At 48.1% G+C, this 19,483-nt stretch overlaps 1 protein-coding gene across 1 annotated transcript in view; it reads left to right on the top strand.

Annotated features, from left to right (window-relative positions):
* Positions 1 to 7,341: 7,341 nt before the first annotated feature.
* The window catches only part of LOC120319640 (1-phosphatidylinositol 4,5-bisphosphate phosphodiesterase gamma-1-like), a 94,206-nt gene continuing 82,064 nt past the window's right edge, over positions 7,342 to 19,483 (top strand). Inside the window, exons 1-2 of the mRNA XM_039368717.1 lie at positions 7,342 to 7,620; positions 8,986 to 9,320. Coding sequence (XP_039224651.1) covers positions 9,086 to 9,320 — 235 coding nt within the window. The 5' untranslated portion in view covers positions 7,342 to 7,620; positions 8,986 to 9,085. The remainder of the gene's footprint in view (positions 7,621 to 8,985; positions 9,321 to 19,483) is intronic.

Genomic DNA, 19,483 nt, shown 5'->3' with positions numbered 1-19,483 from the left:
CAGACGTGGAAAGAACCGCCCAGAGTTCCTCTCTCAAGAGACGAAGGGAACTTTGGAGGGGAAGAAAGCGGAGGAGCTGGTCATGAGACAGGGAAAGGTCGACAGCGCCACGAAGACCTCAGACGTTTTCTTCCGGGCGCAATAAGAACATCTTCTCTCTCTCGACAAATTTAATGTGTTGACCTAGGCAAAAATAAAGAAGAAAAAGAAGGAAGGAAGGAAGGAAGGAAGGAAGGAAGGAAGGAAGGAAGGAAGGAAGGAAGGAAGGAAGGAAGGAAGGAAGGAAGACGTAAATGACACTCATTCTTGTTTGGAAGAATGGAGAACATTTGTAGCACATGGTTGAAATGAGGAGTTCCGGGCACTCTCTGAGCTGGGTGGTTTTCTTGCAGACGTTTCATTGCCCAACAATGTAATAGCATCAGTGCTAGAAGGGAGTGGGGTTTGTGGAGACGAGGAGGAGGAGGAGGAGGAGTAGGGGGAGGAGGAAGAGGAGGAGGAGGATTGTGGGTTCTTAGTGCTCTCTAAGGTTGGTGGTTTTCTTGCAGACATTTCATTACCAAACTAAGTAACATCATCAGTGCTAGAAGGGAGTCGGGTTTGCGGAGAGGGGGAGGAGGAGGAGGAGGAGGAGGAGGAGGAGGAGGAGGAGGAGGAGGAGAAGGAGGAGGAGAACTGTGGGTCCTTGGTGCCCTCTGACCTTGGTGGTTTTCTTGCAGACATTTCATTACCCAACTAGGTAAGAACATCAGTGCTAGAAGGGAGTGGGGTTTGTGGGAGGAGGAGGAGGAGGAGGAGGAGGAGGACTGTTTGGTGCTCTCTGAGCTTAGTTATTTTCTTGTAGACATTTCATTACCAAACCAGATAACACCTTCAGTATTATAAAGGAGTGGTAGAAGCACGCTCTTCTAGCACTGATGCTGTTACCTAGTTTGGCTTGTGAAATGTGCAAAAAAACAACCAACGCTCAGAGTTCAGCAAGGACCCCCATTTGGAAGAGACACATTTTGCCAAAAAGAATGTCCCCTCTTCTTCTTTTGGGCCTGGTGGATCTCCTTCCACTAGATGAACACCTTCTTCAATGGAATAGGTCAGTGTGGACCACACGGATGATGAAAGCTATTCTGAACATCGTGTTCTGTCTGTATTTACCTAGAGCAGGGGTAGGCAACCTGGGCTCTTTTATGACTGGTGGACTTCAACTCCCAGAATTCCTGAGCCAGCCATGCTGAGGGGAAAGGGAGAGGTTTACGAGCTGAGCCATGCTGGCTCAGGAATTCTGGGAGTTGAAGTCCACGAGTCACAAAAGAGCCAAGGTTGCCTAACCCTGGTCTAGGACTACCTGTTTAGACCAGGAAATAGCAATATAATTCCCTCAGATCGACATCACTCTAATTGCAGTGATGGATGCCAAAATTAATTCCTAAAAACATTAAAGTTACTCGTTTTATTTTAGTCTTCTCACTTAAAATCAAGTCAAATCTTAGACCAGGATTTAAAAAACAAATCTCAGAATAGGTTTCTGCATAGGTATCGTTTAGGTCAAGGGTAGCCAACCTCGGCTCTTTTATGACTCGTGGACTTCAACTCCCAGAATTCCTGAGCCAGCCCTGCTGAGGGGAAAGGGAGAGGTTTCCAAGCTGAGCCATGCTGGCTCAGGAATTCTGGGAGTTGAAGTCCACGAGTCATAAAAGGCCCTGGTTCCCGTGCTGGCTCTGAATTCTGGGGGTTGAAGTCCACAAGTGATGAAGGAGCCAAAGTTTCTCCCATGCTGGCTGAGGAATTCTGGGAGTTGAAGTCCACCAGTCATAAAAGAGCCGAGGTTGCCTACCCCTGAGCTAGACATCTGTATAAAGTGGACAAGATAAATAGCATGAGTCTCTTACTCTTTCCTTGCAGTCTTTCATCCTTCCCTTTACTCCATCCTTCCTCTACTCAACTATACTGAGCACATGAAACTGAATAACAGAGTCTGAGGGGATCTGGGAGGTCATCTAATCCAACCCCCTGCTCAGGCAGGAAGCCCTATACCATCTCAGACAAATGGCTGTCCAGTCTCTTCTTAAAAACCTCCAGTGTTGGAGCACCCACAACTTCTGGAGGCAAGTCGTTCCACTCATTAATTGTTTTATCTATCCATCTGTTGCTTCTTGCTTTGGAGAATAGCTTGACTCCCTCTTCTTTGGGGCAACCCCTGAGATATTGGAAGACTGCTCTCATGCCACCCCCAGTCCTTCTCCTCATTAAAGTAGACGTACCCAATTCCTACAACCATTATTTGTTTTGGCCTCAAGTCCCCGATCAGCTTTTCTAGCAACAGCTTCTCCAGAAAGGGGGGCACCATCAAAACTGGGCTTGCTCTCACCAGCCTTCCTTCTTTCCCACCTTTGGAGAAGATTCCCACCTGGAGAAAGCAAGACCACAGCTGTCCTGGTCTACATCAGTTGGCGAAGGAGATGAGAACGGTGAGCTTTCCAAAGATCTGGAATCCTAAAGCGCCATGGCAACCTCACCATTGCTGTGGCTGCCCCAGCAACGAGACCCAAAGCAGGTGGAACTGGGTTGTAATCGGGGAAGCAGGACCAAGATACCTTCTCATAAACCAAATGTTCGTTTGTTCATTCATTTAGAACAGGAGTAGGCAACCTTGGCTCTTTTATGACTCGTGGACCAATTCCCAGAATTCCTGAGCCAGCCATGCTGAGGGGACAGGGAGAGGTTTCCAAGCTGAGCTATGCTGGCTCAGGAATTCTGGGAATTGAAATCCATGAGTCATGAGGGGGCCATAATTCCCCCATGCTGGCTGAGGAATTCTGGGAGTTAGTCCATGAGTCATGAAGGAGCCATAGTTCCCCCATGCTGGCTCAGGAATTCTGGGAGTTGAAGTCCACGAGTCATAAAAGAGCCCAGGTTGCCCACGCCTGGTCTCAGAGGCTCACCGCTTAGAACAGGAGGACTTAGGCCAGGGGTAGGCAACCTTGTCTCTTTTGTGACTCGTGGACTTCAACTCCCAGAATTCCTGAGCCAGCCATGCTGAGGGGACAGGGAGAGGTTTCCAAGCTGAGTTATGCTGGCTCAGGAATTCTGGGAGTTGAAGTCCACCAGTCTTGAAGGCTGGACACCCTTGTGCTAGGCCAGGGGTAGTCTACCTTGACTCTTTTATGACTCGTGGACTTCAACTCCCAGAATTCCTGAGCCAGCATGGCTCAGCTTGGAAACCTCTCCCTTTCCCCTCAGCTTGGCTGGCTCAGGAATTCTGGGAGTTGAAGTCCACCAGTCATAAAAGAGTCAAGGTTGCCTACCCCTGGCCTAAGTCCTCCTGCTCTAAGTGGTGAGCCTCCTAGGCCAGGGGTAGACAACCTTGGCTCTTTTATGACTCGCGGACTTCAACTCCCAGAATTCCTGAGCCAGCATGAGGGAAACTTTGGCCCCTTCATGACTCTGGACTTCAACTCCCAGAATCCCTGAGCCAGCATGGCTCAGCTTGGAAACCTCTTCCTTTCCCCTCAGCGTGGCTGGCTCAGGAATTCTGGGAGTTGAAGTCCACGAGTCATAAAAGAGCCAAGGTTGCCTACCTCTGGCCTAAGCTTAGGCCGGTTTATGACTGGTGGACTTCAACTTGAAGAGAAGGACGAGGGGTGACATGATAGCAGTCTTCCAATATCTCAGGGGCTTGCAGACATTTCATATAGAATCAAGATCACGTGAAGTATTATTACCGCTTTATAAAACCCTAGTGAGGCCACACCTGGAATACGGCAGCCAATTTTGGTCACCGTATCACAAAAAAGATGTTGAGAGTTTGGAGAAAATTCAGAGAAGAGCAACTAAGATGATCCAAGGCCTGGAGGCTAAAACATACGAAGAACGGCTGTGGGACTTGGGTTTGGCTGGTCTAAAGAAACCAAGAAATAGGGGAGACAGGATAGCAGCGTTCCAGTATTTGAGGGGCTGCCACAAGGAAGAGGGGGGTGTCCAATTATTCTCCAAAGGACCAGATGGAAGGACGAAAAATAAGGGATGGAAGCTGATCAAAGAGAGAAGCAACCTGGAATTAAGGAGAAACTTCCTGACAGTGAGGACAATCAACCAGTGGAACAGCCTGCCACTAGAAATCGTGGGCGCTCCATCATTGGAGGTTTTTAAGAAGAGACTAGACATTCACCTGTCTGAGATGGTGTAGATTCTCCTGCTTGAGCAGGGGGCTGGACTAGAAGACCTCCAAGGTCCCTTCCAGCTCTATTCTATTCCATTTCCTAACACTTCTGCCCTTCCACCTTGCTGTTTACTTGGACCTTGTTCCTGGCTGCTTGTGTTGGGGAAACTTAAAGAGCTTTATAAGATAAGGCTCCAATCTTTCCTCCACCTGAAGGCACTTTGCACTATCCACTCAATCCTTGTAGCCTTCAACTACCCGAAGAGTTCGTGGAGGTCTCCGGCTGTCAAAATATTCCCAGGGTCACAATGTTATGGCTTGTGTAGCAAGTGTGATTTATAACTACATGATGGCTTTGCACTGGGTGTAGAGTAGACCAATTCACAGGGTCCCAAGCTAGATCCTTTATGAAAGGACGGGGCAGGTTCTGTCCATCACGTCAGATGCACATGAGGCCAGAAGTTGGATGTAGATCTGATCATTTGGTCATGCAGACAACACTAATCTGGCAGGAGTAGCCACCACCCCAGAAGATAAGCTCAAGGTCCAAAAAGATCTTGACAGACTTGAACCATGGGCCCTGTCTAACAAAATGATATTTAATGTGGAGAAAAGGAAGATTTTACACCTGGGTGGGAAAAACCAAAGGTAGAGTACAGATTGGGCGAGACCTGGCTTAAAAACAGTTTTTTGTGAGATGGACCTTGGAGTCCTAATGAACGATCCCTTAAACACGAGCCAGCTGTGTGCAGCAGCAGCCAAAAACGCTAACACAATCCTGGGTTGTATAAACAGAGGCACAGAATTAAGATCATGTGAAGTATTAGTACCGCTTTATAAAACCCTAGTACAGTGGTTCTCAACCTTTTTAATGCCGCGACCCCCCCAACCGGTCGTAAGTCGAGAATTACTCAATCGGTCGTAAGTCGAGGACTACTCAACTGGTGCAGCACCGTTTGCAGAATGGGACTTTTGGCGGGCTCAGGAGGGCAGAGACAGCCTGGACCATTCCTATTGGCTTTGGAAAGCCAATAGAATTAGACTCTATTCAAGAGAGTCTATTCTATTGGCTTTCAAAAGCCAATAGAATAAAAGGGAGTAGCACAGCTAAGGAAAAGGGGGAAAAAATGGCGGACTGCATTGTTTGGCGACCCCCGTGAAATGGTCATTCGACCCCAAATGGGGTCCCGATCCACAGGTTGAGAACCGCTGCCCTAGTAAGACCACATCTGGAATACTGCAGCTAATTTTGGTCACCACATCACAAAAAAGGAGACTTTGGAAAAAGTGCAGAGAAGAACATCTAGGACGATTAAAGGCCTGGAGACTAAAACATACGAAGAACGGTTGCAGGAATTGGGGATGGCCAGTCTAGAGAAAAGAAGGACTAGGTGTACACGATAGCAGCGTTCCAGTATCTGAGGGGCTGCCACAAGGCAGAAGAGGAGGTCCAGCTATTCTCCAAAGCGCCTGAAGGCAGGAGAAGAAGCAACGGACGGAAACTCATCAAGGAGAGAAGCAACCTGGAACTAAGGAGGAATTTCCTGACAGTGAGGACCAGTGGAACAGCTTGCCACCAGAAATTGTGAATGCTCCAACACTGGAAGTTTTTAAGATAAGAAACGGGACAGTCACTTGTCTGAAATGGTACAGTTTCTCCTGCTTGAGCAGAGAGTTGGACTAGAAGACCTCCAAGGTCCTTTCCAGTTCTAATCTGATTGATTGATCGATTGATTGATCTCTACCTGGTGGGCTTCTCCAGAGGCCCATTGGAGAAGCAGAAGGAGGACAAGGCTGGTCAGGAAATGGTCTTGGGGCCGACGCAGCACTTCAGACCTTCTGGGTCAAGCATGGAAGCCAAAGACCTTGGACTCTGGAGACCTCCAAGGGACAGCTGACCCCAAGGAGATCCCTGGACCAACGGGCAGCTCTGGACCTGGCTGGATGGGGACATGATAGCAGCCTTCCAGTATCTCAGGGGCTGCCCCAAAGGAGAGGGAGGGGTTGGCCAGGAACTCTCGGTTTGAGCTGGGGGCAACCTAAAAGGTCACCCCTTGCAAGGGGAAAAGAGGGGTGCCACTGCACTGCACCCCGCTCAAGCCCAGCAATTTTTTTCCAGAGCGGGGGAGATCTTCCAAGCCCCCATTTTTGGGAGGAAGGGGGCTTATAATAATAATAATAATAATAATAATAATAATAATAATAATATGACAAAGTAGCAACAGTGGTGCATTGGAAGATCTGCAAAAAATATCATTTGCCTGTAAGCAAGAACTGGTGGGATCATAAAATAGAGAAAGTCATAGAAAATGATCAAATTAAACTGCTCTGGGACTTCAGAATTCAAACAGACAAGCACCTGCACATAACACCCCAGACTTAACAATTGTCGATAAGAAAGACAAAAAAGTCTGGATAGTGGATGTGGCAGTGCCTGGAGACAGCAGAATAGACGAGAAAGAACTGGAGAAGATAACAAAATACAAAGACCTACAAATAGAAATAGAAAGACTGTGGCAAAAGCAAGCAAGGGTAGTACCAATAGTCATAGGCTCCTTGGGTGCAATCCCAAAACAACTGGAGCACCACTTGAACACCATTGGCATTGACAAATTCGCTATTAGTCAATTGCAAAAGGCAGCCTTATTAGGAACTGCTTCCATCCTGCGACGATACCTGTAATGGCATCAAACATCCACATCTGCCTATCCCAGGTCCTGGGTAAGGACTCGATAGGTAGACAAAATGCCAAATCCAGTCTGAACATCTGGCTGACTGTGCAATGATCCATAATAATAATAATAATGATGATGATGATGATGATGTTGGAAGGGACCCTGGAGGTCATCTAGTCCAACCCCCTGGCAGCCTTCATGCAAGGTGGGGGGCTGAGGCTCAGAGGTGGGGCGCCCCCCCCCCCGTGACTCCCGGGGGGAGGGCTGCAAAGACCCCTCCCCTCCTCCCCGCGCCTTCTTAGCCCCTCCAGGCGCCGGGGAAGCCGAGGCCGGCCGTGACCCGCTTCTCCTGCGCATCTGGGCACCGCTGGCCGGGCGGCTGCAGGCTCTCCGGCCTCCTCCAGGGGTCGCCCTCCGCCGCTGCCCTCCCCCCTCCCCGCTTTTCTCTCCTCCTCCTCCTCCTCCTCCTCCGCTCCTCCCTTCCCCAAATTCCTCCCTTCCTCCCGAGTCTTTCCGGCCGGGCGCCGCGGCGTTTCCTCCGCGCGTCCATTGCAGCCGCCGCCGCTGCCCGGAGAGACGGAGCCTCCGCCGCCGCCGCCGAGACCCCCGCCCGCCCCCGCTAAGGCAGCCGCTGGACGGTCGGTCGGTGGGTCGGGCTGATGTGAGCCGGTGCCTGGCTGGCCCCCCTCCGGCGCCCCCTCCCCACGGGCCCAGCAGGGAGCCGGTTGCTTCCCCCCCCCACGACCCCCCTCCCGGAGGGGAGAGATGCTCCCGTGAAGGATCGAGGAGGTGCGTATCGCCCGGCTCTCTTTCCCTCCCTTCCTTCCTTCCTTCCTTCCTTCCTTCCTTCCTTCCTTCCTTCCTTCCTTCCTTTCTTTTCTCTCTCTCTCTCCTCCTTCCTTTCCTTCTTTTCCTTTCCCTCCCTTCTCTTTCTTTTCTTTCTTTTCTTCTTCCTTCTCTCTCTCTTGCTTCCTTTCCTTCCTTCCCTTTCTTTCCCTTCCTTTTCTCTTTTTTTCTTTCTTTCTTTCTTTCTTTCCTTCTTTCTCTCTCTCTCCTCCTTCCTTTCCTTCCTTCCCTTTCTCTCCCTTTCTCTCCCTTTTCTTTCTTTTCTTTCTTTCCTTCTTTCTCTCTCTCTCCTCCTTCCTTTCCTTCCTTTCCTTTCTCTCCCTTTCTCTTCTTTCTTTCTTTCTTTCTTTCCTTCCTTCCTTCTCTCTCTCCTGCTTCCTTTCCTTCCTCCTTTCCCTGTCTCTTTTTCTCTCCTCCTTCCTTACCGTACCTTCCTTTCCTACCTTTCTTTTTCTTCTCCTTTCCTTCTCTTTTTTTTCTCCTCTCTCTCTCCACTTTCCTTGCCTTCCTCCCTTCTCTTTCTCTTTCTTCTGGTTCCTTTCCTTCCATCCTTTCTTTTCTCTCTCTCTTCCCTCCTTCTCTTCCTTCCTTACCACACCTTCCTGCCTTCCCTTTTTCTCTTCCTTCTCTTTCTATCTCTTTTCCTCCCTCCCTCCCTCCCTCCATTCCTTTCTTCTCTCTCTCTCTCTCTCTCCTCCTTCCTTTCCTTCCTTCCCTTTCTCTCCCTTCCTTTTCTTTCTTTCTTTCTTTCTTTCTTTCCTTCTTCCTTCTCTCTCTCCTGCTTCCTTTCCTTCCTCCTTTCCCTGTCTCTTTTTCTCTCCTCCTTCCTTACCGTACCTTCCTTTCCTACCTTTCTTTTTCTTCTCCTTTCCTTCTCTTTTTCTCTCTCTCTCTCTCTCCACTTTCCTTGCCTTCCTCCCTTCTCTTTCTCTTTCTCCTGGTTCCTCTCCTTGCATCTTTCCTTTTCTCTCTCTCTTCCCTCCTTCTCTTCCTTCCTTACCACACCTTCCTGCCTTCCCTTTTTCTCCTCCTTCTCTTTCTCTCTCTTTTCCTCCCTCCCTCCCTCTCTTCCTTTCTTCTCTCTCTCTCTTCCCTCCTTTTCCTTTCCTCTTTTTCTATCTCATCCCTCCTGCCGAGTCTTCCTATCCTCCCCCTCTTTGTGTCTCCCTCCCTCTCTCCCTCCTTCCTTCCTTCCTCCCTCCCCCCTTCCTTCCCTATCTCGTCTCTCCCTCCCTCTTTCTCTCTCTCTTTCTCTCTCTTTCTCCCTTTCATATGTAAGATGACCAACCTTCCAAAATTCTCCTCCAGGGCACTGAAGGGCACCACCCTCACCCTCTGAAGCCACCTCGGAGGAGACCCCCCCCCCGGCGCCAGGACCCCACCACCCCGCCGGGCCATGTGCTGAAAGATGTCCCTCTCCAGGCTGAACAGCACCACCAATGGCTTCCCGGAAGACCCCTCCCGGATGGAGGCCGCCAACGGGGCAGACCTGGCCCAGGTCCTCAGCTGCTTGGAGGTGGGCACCGTCTTGACCTTATTCTACCAGAAGAAGTCACAGCGGCCGGAACGCAGGAGCTTCCAAGTCCGGCTGAAGAGCCGTCAGATCGTCTGGAGCCGAAGCCCCGAGAAAGTGGAAGGCGATGGTGAGTGTCTGGGCTTCGGGGCTGGTTGCAAGCAGGAGAACCAACCCAAAGGATGGACGGGGCCAAGCCAGGGAAGCCTCCTCAGCTGGAGCTGTTGGGATGCCACATTCTGGAATTCCCAGGACCAGGAAGGGCAGTTTCCACCCATCTGGCCCGGTCTTCCTCAGAAGGAGAAGGAGAAGACCTGGGTCTCTCTCACTTCCTGCCATTCTTCTCCAGAAGATTTCCTCCTGGCCTACCAGGGCGGATTCCACCATTCAAGGTCCAAAGGGTGGGATTCCTTCTCCTCCTCTCCCTTCTGTGGCCTCCTTCAGCTCTTGGCTTTAGGTCAGCGGTCTTCCAACTTGGCCCTTTGATGACTTGTGGACTTCCACTCCCAGAATGTGTGCCTGGCTGAGGAATTCTGGGCGTTGAAGTCCCCAAGTCATCAAAGGGCCAAGCTGGAAGACCCCTGGTTTAAGTCATCTGCATGGTGCTGCCTGTTGAATTACATCTGGGGTTTCCTTGACCATCAGACAGTGGCTGAGAGGCAGAGGGAGGCAGAGGGGTGTGTGAGATGTAAAAAACCCAAATTTTGATACTCACAATACGAAGACAAATCTGGTTAACAAAACAAAGGTTTATTGGAGAATAACAGAAACAGAATAAAAGAGAAAACAGAAAGAATAGAATAGAGGAGCGTTTGCAAACGCGACCCCATGGATCCTTCCCTTCCATTAGCACACTGGGATGGTTTCAAGATCTGCATTTTATACCCCTACAATGCATGTCACATCTAAGCAGCTCTTTCATCTTTATAGATGTACTCCGAAGTTGTACTTTGTTAACCTGACCTCTTCCGTCCATCTGCTGTTATCTTGTTTATTTGTAATTCTCACCTTGGGTCAAAATCCCCCTCTTCCATAGTAGGATTTCTACTCAAAGTGTAAGTTCCTGTGTCCGGAGGATTTTTTTAGGCAGGAAATAGTAAACATTCGGTCATATATTGGCATTGCATTGTTACGTTTGTGTTACAGTGTTACATTTGTACTAAAGAGACAGTTTCATATAATGGCATTACATTTCTACAATTATTAAAAGAATAACTTTTATTTCCTTCAGGTGTGTTTCTGGGGAGGGGGCACTCTGAGCCCTGGGGTCCTTGTGGTGCAGCGCTGATGCTGTAGCTCAAACTTCAGCTGCCTCTTTCATCTGGAGCGAAAGAGAAGGCCGTGGGGGAAGACACCCCAATAATTTGGGTTTTTAACTTGCTTTCCTCAGGATACAGGGAGATCTAAAATGGCCTTGAGGAGCTGTAAATAATATGTAGTCAATCGAATAAGCAGGGACTTCTGAGTCTAATAGAATAACTATTGGAAGGGACTGTGAAGGTCTTCTAGTCCAGCCCCCCGCGCTCAAGCACGAGATCCTGTACAATTCCAGACAAATGATAGTCCAGTCTCTTCTTAAAAACTTCCAGTGATGGAGCACCCACAACTTCTAGAAGCAAGTGGTTCCACGGGTTAACTGTTCTCACTGTCAGGAAATTTCTCCTTAGTTCTCGGTGGGATCTGTCCTTAATATGTTTCAGAATAAGAGAGTTGGAGGGGACCTGGAGATCTTCTAGTCCAGCTCCTCCTCCTCCTCCTCCTCCTCCTCCTCCTCCTTTCCCCCCCTCCACAAACCCCACTCCCTTCTAGCACTGATGATGTAACCTAGTTGGGTCATAAAATCTCTGCAAGAAAACCACCCAGTTCAGAGAGCACCAAGGACCCCATACTCCTCCTCCTCCTCCTCCTCCTCCTCCTCCTCCTCCTTTCCCCCCCTCCACAAACCCCACTCCCTTCTAGCACTGATGATGTAACCTAGTTGGGTCATAAAACTCTGCAAGAAAACCACCCAGCTCAGAGAGCACCAAGGACCCCATACTCCTTCTCCTCCTCCTCCTCCTCCTCCTCCTCTTCCTTCTCCTCCTCATCCTTCCCCCTTCCACAAACCCCCCTCCCTTCTAGCACTGGTGATGTAACCTAGTTGGGTCATACAATCTCTGCAAGAAAAGCACCAAGCTCAGAGAGCCCCAAGGACCCCTCATAAACCTGCTGGGCCCTTAAGCTAACATTCTGGGACCATTGTTCTGGGATCACAATTACTGTGAAGCTGTCATCATCACCTCTCTGCTTCCAAAGGAAGGTGGACACAAGATGACCGGAAGCAGTTGCAAGAAATGAATGGATTGTTACAGACATATCTGTCGTCTTGCCAATTTCTATTCCTCTGGGACGCTGTTAAAAAAGATGTTGAGACTCTAGAAAGAGTACAGAGAAGAGGATTAGGGGACTGGAGGCTAAAGCATATAAGGAACGGTTGCTGGAATTGGGTATGTCTAGTTTAACGAAGAGAAGGACAAGGGGGGACAGGATAGCAGTCTTCCAGTATCTCAGGGCTGCCCCAAAGAAGAGGGAGTCAAGCTATTCTCCAAAGCACCTGAAGGCAGGAGAAGAAGCAACGGATGGAAACTCATCAAGGAGAGAAGCAACCTAGAACTAAGGAGAAACTTCCTGGCAGTTAGAACAATTAACCAGTGGAACAACCTGCCTCCGGAAGTTGCAAATGCCCCAACACTGGAAGTTTTTAAGAAGAGACTGGACAGCCAGTTGTCTGCAATGGTGTAAGGTTTCCTGCTGGAGCAGGGGGTTGGACTAGAAGACCTCCAAGGTCCCTTCCAGCTCTATTCTATTCTACTCTGTTCTGTTCTACTCCACTCCATTCCATTCCACTCCATTCCATTCCATTCTATTCTATTCTATTCTATTCTATCCCATAATTATGTTCTATTCTGTTCTGTTCTATTCTGTTCTGTTCTATCCCATCCCATCCCATCCCATCCCATCCTATTCTATTCTATTCTATTCTGCTTTTTTGGCAGCTGCAGCACACGGCTGGCTCCTATTTAAGGCAGTGTTTCCCAAACTTGACATTTTTAAGGCATGTGGACTTCAACACAATCATGGCCGAGAAAAGAAAAAAGCTCAGCTCAGAGGCAAAAAGTTTGCATTTAGCCATCTCAGAGCTTTAGAATAGAATAGAGCTGGAAGGGACCTTGGAGGTCTTCTAGTCCAGCCCACCGCTCAAATAGGAGAACCTATACCATTTCAGATGACTGTCTATTCTCTTCTTGAAAACCTCCAGTGAGAGCACCCACAGCTTCTGGTGGCAAGCTGTTCCACTGGTTAATTGTCCTCACTGTTAGGAAGTTTAGGAAGTTTCTCCTTAATTCCAGGTTGTTTCTCTCCTTGATGAGTTTCCATCCGTTGCTTCTTGTCCTGCCTTCAGGCGCTTTGGAGAATAGCTTGACTCCCTCTTCTTTGGGGCAGCCCCTGAGATATTGGAATACTTTGATGCTCTTGTTGTGATACCAGAGAGTGGAAGTTACATTCCTGCTTCTTCTTTACGTTTGTTCAACTCCGTTTTCAAGTTGAATAAATTGTCCGGCTTTCCCCAGGGACAAAAACACTTTTGACTTTTTGCAGATTGTCCCACACAAATCCAAGTCCCCCCTCCCCCCCTATGAATATCTTCTAGGTTTGGGGATCCAAGTTGTGGGTCGGAAAAGGATGCCACCAGGTGACTCCACGCTCAGAATTCCTCCTAAGGGCTGGTGAAAGTGAAGGGGTGCCGAAAGGCAAAACACGCCCTGGTTTCATTATCTTGCCCGCTTCCTCCCGGCCCACGGATCCGGCCCTGCCGGGCGCCAGGCCTCACTATGTGTCACACAAAGGATGACTGTGTTTGTGGCTAAATAAATAAACAGCCATGGTTTGGCAGCAGCGAGTTGTGAAGCCTGTGCTGAGTTGTGAAGCCTGTGTTGAGCTGAGAAGCCTGTGCCGAGTTATGAAACCTGTGCCAAGTTGTGAAGCCTGTATTGAGTTGTGAAGCCTGTGCCGAGTTGTGAAGCCTGTGTTGAATTGTGAAGCCTGTGCCGAGTTGTCAGGCCTGTAGAGTTGTGGAGCCTGTGCTGAGTTGTGAGGCCTGTATTGAGTTGTGAAGCCTGTGCAGAGTTGTGAAGCCAGTGCAGAATTGTGACACCTGTGCCGAGTTGTGAGGCCTGTGCTGGTTGTGAAGCCTGTGTTGAGTTGTGGAGCCTGTGCTTCTCCCTGACAAACTGAGAAGCATCTCTGGGAATTGATTTGGGCAAATCAGATGCCCCTACAGCTACTTCTTGATTTACAACACTCGCTTAGTGACCGTTCAGAGTTACTACGGCACTGAAAAAAGTAATTTATGACCGTTTTCACACTTACAACCATTGCAGCATTCAAATGCTTGGCAACGGATTCATATTTTTGACGGTCACAACGTCCTGAGGGGTCAGGTGGGATCCCTTTTGCGACCTTTTGACAAACAAAGTCAATGGGGGAAGCTGGATTCACTTAACAACTACTTGAGTCACTTTACAACTGCAGTGATTCACTTAACAACCGTGGGAAGAAAGGTCGTAAAAAGGAGCAAGACTCACTTAACAGCTGTCTCGCTTAACAACAGAAATTTGGGTCATAAGTCAAGGACTCATTCTCCAGAGCCATTCTACCGCAGAGGCTCGCCTCTCCAAGCCGGGGATTCTGGGAGATGTAGTCCCAGGCTCCTTGGTGGGGAAGGATGACTGGTATGCCCACACTTTTTATCTGCTGGATTGAAATAACTCTTAAAAAGAGAGAAAAGATGTCGTGAACGAGGGTCTTCAACCTTGGCCACTTCAAGACTTGTGGACTTCAACTCCCAGAATTCCTCAGCCAGCCCTCAGGGCTGGCTGAGGAATTCTGGGAGTTGAAGTCCACAAGTCTTAAAGTAGCCAAGGTTGAGGGGCTGACTGAGGAATTCTGGGAGTTGAAGTCCACAACTTCCTGGCTGAGGAATTCTGGGAGTTGAAGTCTTAAAGTAGCCAAGGTTGAGGGGCTGGCTGAGGAATTCTGGGAGTTGAAGTCCACAAGTCTTAAAGTGCCAAGTGCTGCTGAGGAATTCTGGGAGTTGAAGTCCACAAGTCTTAAAGGGGCCAAGGTTGAAGGGCTGGCTGAGGAATTCAAGGTTGAGGGGCTGGCTGAGGAATTCTGGGAGTTGAAGTCCACAAGTCTTAAAGTAGCCAAGGTTGAGGGGCTGACTGAGGAATTCTGGGAGTTGAAGTCCACAAGTCTTAAAGGGGCCAAGGTTGAGGGGCTGGCTGAGGAATTCTGGGAGTTGAAGTCCACAAGTGTTAAAGGGGCCAAGGTTGAGGGGCTGGCTGAGGAATTCTGGGAGTTGAAGTCCACAAATCTTTAAAAAGTAGCCAAGGTTGAGGGGCTGGCTGAGGAATTCTGGGAGTTGAAGTCCACAAGTCTTAAAGTAGCCAAGGTTGAGGAGCTGGCTGAGGAATTCTGGGAGTTGAAGTCCACAAGTCTTAAAGGGGCCAAGATTGAGGGGGCTGGCTGAGGAATTCTGGGAGTTGAAGTCCACAAGTCTTAAAGTAGCCAAGGTTGAGGGGCTGGCTGAGGAATTCTGGGAGTTGACGTCCACAAGTCTTAAAGGGGCCAAGGTTGAAGACCCGTGTTGTAAACCCACTTAATTCAGGTCAGTTTGAAACCTGACAGTTGTGTTGCTTTAACTTCAGTCAGGGCTTTCATTTTGTTTTGTGTTTTGGAGTGTTAGGTGGACACAACATATGGATAATTTATGCTTTGGTGAACTCGGCTGCCCTTAGGAAATGAGTTAATCCTGCAGATTCGATCATTATCTGTGTCTAGTCAAAACCGCTTAAAACAGTCCGTTTAGAAGCTGCAATAGAAATGATTTCATTTTCAGTTGAATTGCAAGCGAAATAAATATGCCTTTACCTGCTGGCCGGAGGAGAGCTAAAAATAGAGGGATTTGCACCCTCCAGGGTTTCCAGAATGTGGGAACAGGAGCCAGGATGAGTTTCTGCCCAATTCCCATAGGATCAACTCTGTCAGAAAAAGCACCAATTCTGGGAGTTGAAGTCCACATTTGCTGGCAGGGGGAATTTTGGGAGTTGAAGTCCACATTTTTTGGTTGTGGGAATTCTGGGAGTTGAAGTCCACATTTGTTAGCCGAGGGAATTCTGGGATTTGAAGTCCACTTTTGTTGGCTGGGGGAATTCTGGGAGTTGAAGTCCACTTTTGTTGGCTGAGGGAATTCTGGGAGTTGAAGTCCATTTTTGTTGGTCGTGGGAATTCTGGGAGTTGAAGTCCACATTTGTTAGCGGAGGGAATTCTGGGATTTGAAGTCCACTTTTGTTGGTTGGGGGAATTCTGGGAGTTGAAGTCCACTTTTGTTAGCTGAGGGAATTCTGGGATTTGAAGTCCACTTTTATTGGCTGGGGTAATTCTGGGAGTTGAAGTCCACTTTTGTTGGTCGTAGGAATTCTGGGAGTTGAAGTCCACATTTGTTAGCGGAGGGAATTCTGGGATTTGAAGTCCACTTTTATTGGCTGGGGTAATTCTGGGAGTTGAAGTCCACTTTTGTTGGCCGGGGGAATTCTGGGAGTTGAAGTCCACATTTGTTGGTCGTGGGACTTCTGGGATTTGAAGTCCACTTTTGTTGACTGGGGGACTTCTGGGAGTTGGTCCACATTTGCTGGCTGGGGGGAATTCTGGGAGTTGAAGTCCACATTTACTGGCAGGTGGAATTCTGGGAGTTGAAGTCCATATTTGGTGGGCGAGGGAATTCTGGGAGTTGAAGTCCACATTTGTTGGCTGAGGGAATTTTGGGAGTTGAAGTCCACATTTGTTGGCCGGGGGAATTCTGGGAGTTGAAGTCCACATTTGCTAGCTGGGGGAATTCTGGGAGCCTGAAGTCCATGCATCTTAAATTTACCACATTTGACAAACACTGGTGTAGCATCCACATAGCTGCCCTCTGTTTCTTCTTGTATAATTATCAGGAGAGAAAACGAAAATTCCTGCCCTGATGAAATTACGATTCATTCGATTGCAATTGAAAGCACCAATCAATCAATCAATATTCCCAAATGCTGCAGAAAAGACGATCTGCCGAGCACCCATCTCCCCTTTTCCCTCTGGCGACGTTCAGGATAAGAACATAGCAGCCCTCTTCCCTTTTTAACAGAGTAACAGATTTGGAAGGGATCTTAGAGGTCATCTAGTCCAACCCCCTGCTCAAGCAGGAGACGCCTATGCCATTCCTGGTCAAATGGCCGTCCAGTCTCTTCTTAAAAACCTCCAGTGATGGAGCACCCACAATTTCTGGAGGCAACTTCTGCTCCACTGGTTAATTCTTCTCCCAGTCCAGAAAATTTCTCTTTTTTTGTTCCAGGTTGCTTCTCTCTTTGATGAGTTTCCATCCTTTGCTTCATCATCATCATCATCATCATCATCATAATAGTAATAGTAGTAGTAGTAGTAGTAGTAGTAGTAGTAGTAGTAGTAGTAGTAGTAATAAAGTTGGAAGGAACCGTAGAGGTCATCTAATCCAACCCCCTGTTGAGGCAGGAAACCCTATACCAGTGGTTCTCAACCTTTTTAATGCTACGACCCCCAACCGGTCGTAAGTCGAGGACTACTCAACCAGTCGTAAGTCGAGGACTACTCAACTGGTGCAGCACCCTTTGCAGAATGGGACTTTTGACGGGCTCAGCAGGGCAGAGACAGCCTAGACAATTCCTATTGGCTTTTGAACGCCAATAGAATTAGACTCTATTCAAGAAAGTCTATTCTATTGGCTTTCAAAAGCCAATAGAATAAAAGGGAGGAGCACAGCTAAGGAAAAGGGGAAAAAATGGCGGACTGCGTTGTTTGGCGACCCCCGTGAAATGGTCGTTCGACCCCAAATGGGGTCCCGACCCACAGGTTGAGAACCACTGCCCTAAACCATTTCGGACAAATGGCTGTCCAGCCTCTTCTTAAAAACTTCCAGTGTTGGAGCATTCACAACTTCTGGAGGCAGGTGGTTCCACTGGTTAATTGTTCTCACTGTCAGGAAGTTTCTCCTTAGTTCCAGGTTGCTTCTCTCCTTGATTAGTTTCCATCCGTTGCTTCTTGTCCTGCCTTTCAGTTGCTTTGGGAAAAATAGCTTGACTCCCTCTTCTTTGGGGCAGCCCCCCAGATATTGGAACAGAGAAACCCACATGCCTCAAGTCTTTTTTCATAGCCATAACTGCGCACGAGGCGCGATCCCCGGGAGCTTCTCCTGCACAAACCCTTGATGCGAACAGAAAGTGGATTTCAACTCTGCTCTTGTGCAAAGGGAGCTTCCGAGAACGATGGGTCCCGGCATCCGTGCCTGTGGCGAAAAGGGTGCCCACAGAGGTGTGGGGAAGAGGAGGCTCCTGTGGGAACATGGCGTGCGTCAAATCCGCCATGCCCCAGGATGTGCAGGGCCAGGAAGGACCACCGTCTATGGCAAAAGGTTATTGAGGGAGGGATCCTTCTCTCCCCCCCCTCCCCCAGGACCTGCAAGCTTGCAAAGTGATGTGCTGGACACTGTTCCGGATGCACATGGTGCCACAGACATTTCCTCTTCCTGGCCGGCCGGCCCCCCCAGACTCTCTTTCCTGCCTCTGCCCACCAGAGTCCATGCAGAGCAGCTGCAATGGAACTGGGGGGGGGGGGAAGGCTAGGAAGGAGTTTCCTGCCTCCCCAGATCTGAAGAACGGATGGGTCTTTTTGCTGTCCTCGCAAAAAAGTGCCCAACGTCCCTTTTTTTCCTAAAGATCTTGTGAAGCCACAGGGTGGCCGCATTTGAGCTTTTTTACACTCTTATTTTGCTTTTTGTTTTTTTCCTGAACTGTGAGCTACACAGAGTGGTTTGCCTGTGGCTATTAGAAATCCATCCCTCAATCAAATAGATAAATAAAGTGAGAATTTGTGAACACAAAAGGCTTACGAAGAAAGCTGAAGGGATATGGAAGTAGAGGAATGGTCTGCCGACAAGCCATGCTAGATAAGGATGTGGACAAGACATTTGCGTGGGTACGTGAATGTATGAATGTGTGCATGCACAAATGCCACTCCTTCCGTCCTTCCTTCCTTCCTTCCTTCCTTCCTTCCTTCCTTCCTCCCTCCCTCCCTTCCTTCCTTCCTTCCCCGTAAAATAAGATCATAACATACAATCTCAACTCTACTTTTGCCTAACAGTATATTGTACAGTAGCCACTTCTTTTTAATTTTTTTTAATTCCCCCTCCTAAAAAAAAATTAAAACACAAAATAAAGAAAAGAAGAACAACCAAAGGTGGCAACCACCAGACACTAATAATAACAATTAAAAACTGTGTACAAAGAAAAAGGATAAAAAAATAGCAAATATATCATTCGCACGGTCATTGAAATATAAAAAAATCCAGTCTGGCTGAACGCTGACAGATATATATCAAAACATATCATTTCTATAACAACAAAAAAAACCCAACCCCTATCTAATCAGAAAAAAACCAGAGTAAAAGTTTCATTTCCCCCCCCCCACCTCAAGCACAAAGCCCAGAAGCGGTTTCCAAACTTTTCTGAGCCAATAATAATTATAATGATGATGGTGATGATGATGATGATAAAGAAGAATGAATCTGGCTTCCCCCCCATTGACTTTGCTTGACAGATGGTCACAAAAGGGGAGCACGTGACCCCAGGGACCCTACAACTGTCATAAGTACATGCCAGTTGCCCAGAGTCTGAATTTTGATCACGTGACCCTGGGGAGGCTGCAATTCTCGTAAGTGTGTGAAAAATAGTCATTAAGTCACTTTTTCAAGTGCCGTTGTTACTTTGAATGGTCACTAAATGAACGGTTGTAACTGGTTTGTCTGAAATAATAATAATAATAATAATAATAATAATAATAATAATAATAATAATAATAATAATAATAATAGTAGTAAAGTTGGAAGGGACCTTGGAGGTCATCTAGTCCTACCCCCTGGTGTAGGGTTTCCTGCCTGAGCAGGGGGTTGGACTAGAAGACCTCCAAGGTCCCTTCCATTATTATTATTATTATTATTATTATTATTATTATTATTATTATTATTATCTCAAGGACTATCTCTACTGTTTTCAATCAGTCTGTCATTAATACTGAGAGTTGTTAAAACCATCTAGGCAATAATAATAATAATAATGTTGGAAGGGAGCTTGGAGGTCATCTAGTCCAACCCTCTGCTCAGGCAGGAAACCCTATACCTGTGGG

The sequence above is a fragment of the Crotalus tigris genome, unplaced genomic scaffold, assembly GCF_016545835.1.
Source record: "Crotalus tigris isolate CLP2741 ecotype Arizona unplaced genomic scaffold, ASM1654583v1 scf7180000020908.629646, whole genome shotgun sequence".
NCBI lineage: Eukaryota > Metazoa > Chordata > Lepidosauria > Squamata > Viperidae > Crotalus > Crotalus tigris.
This window is presented reverse-complemented; position numbering and strand designations above follow the sequence as displayed.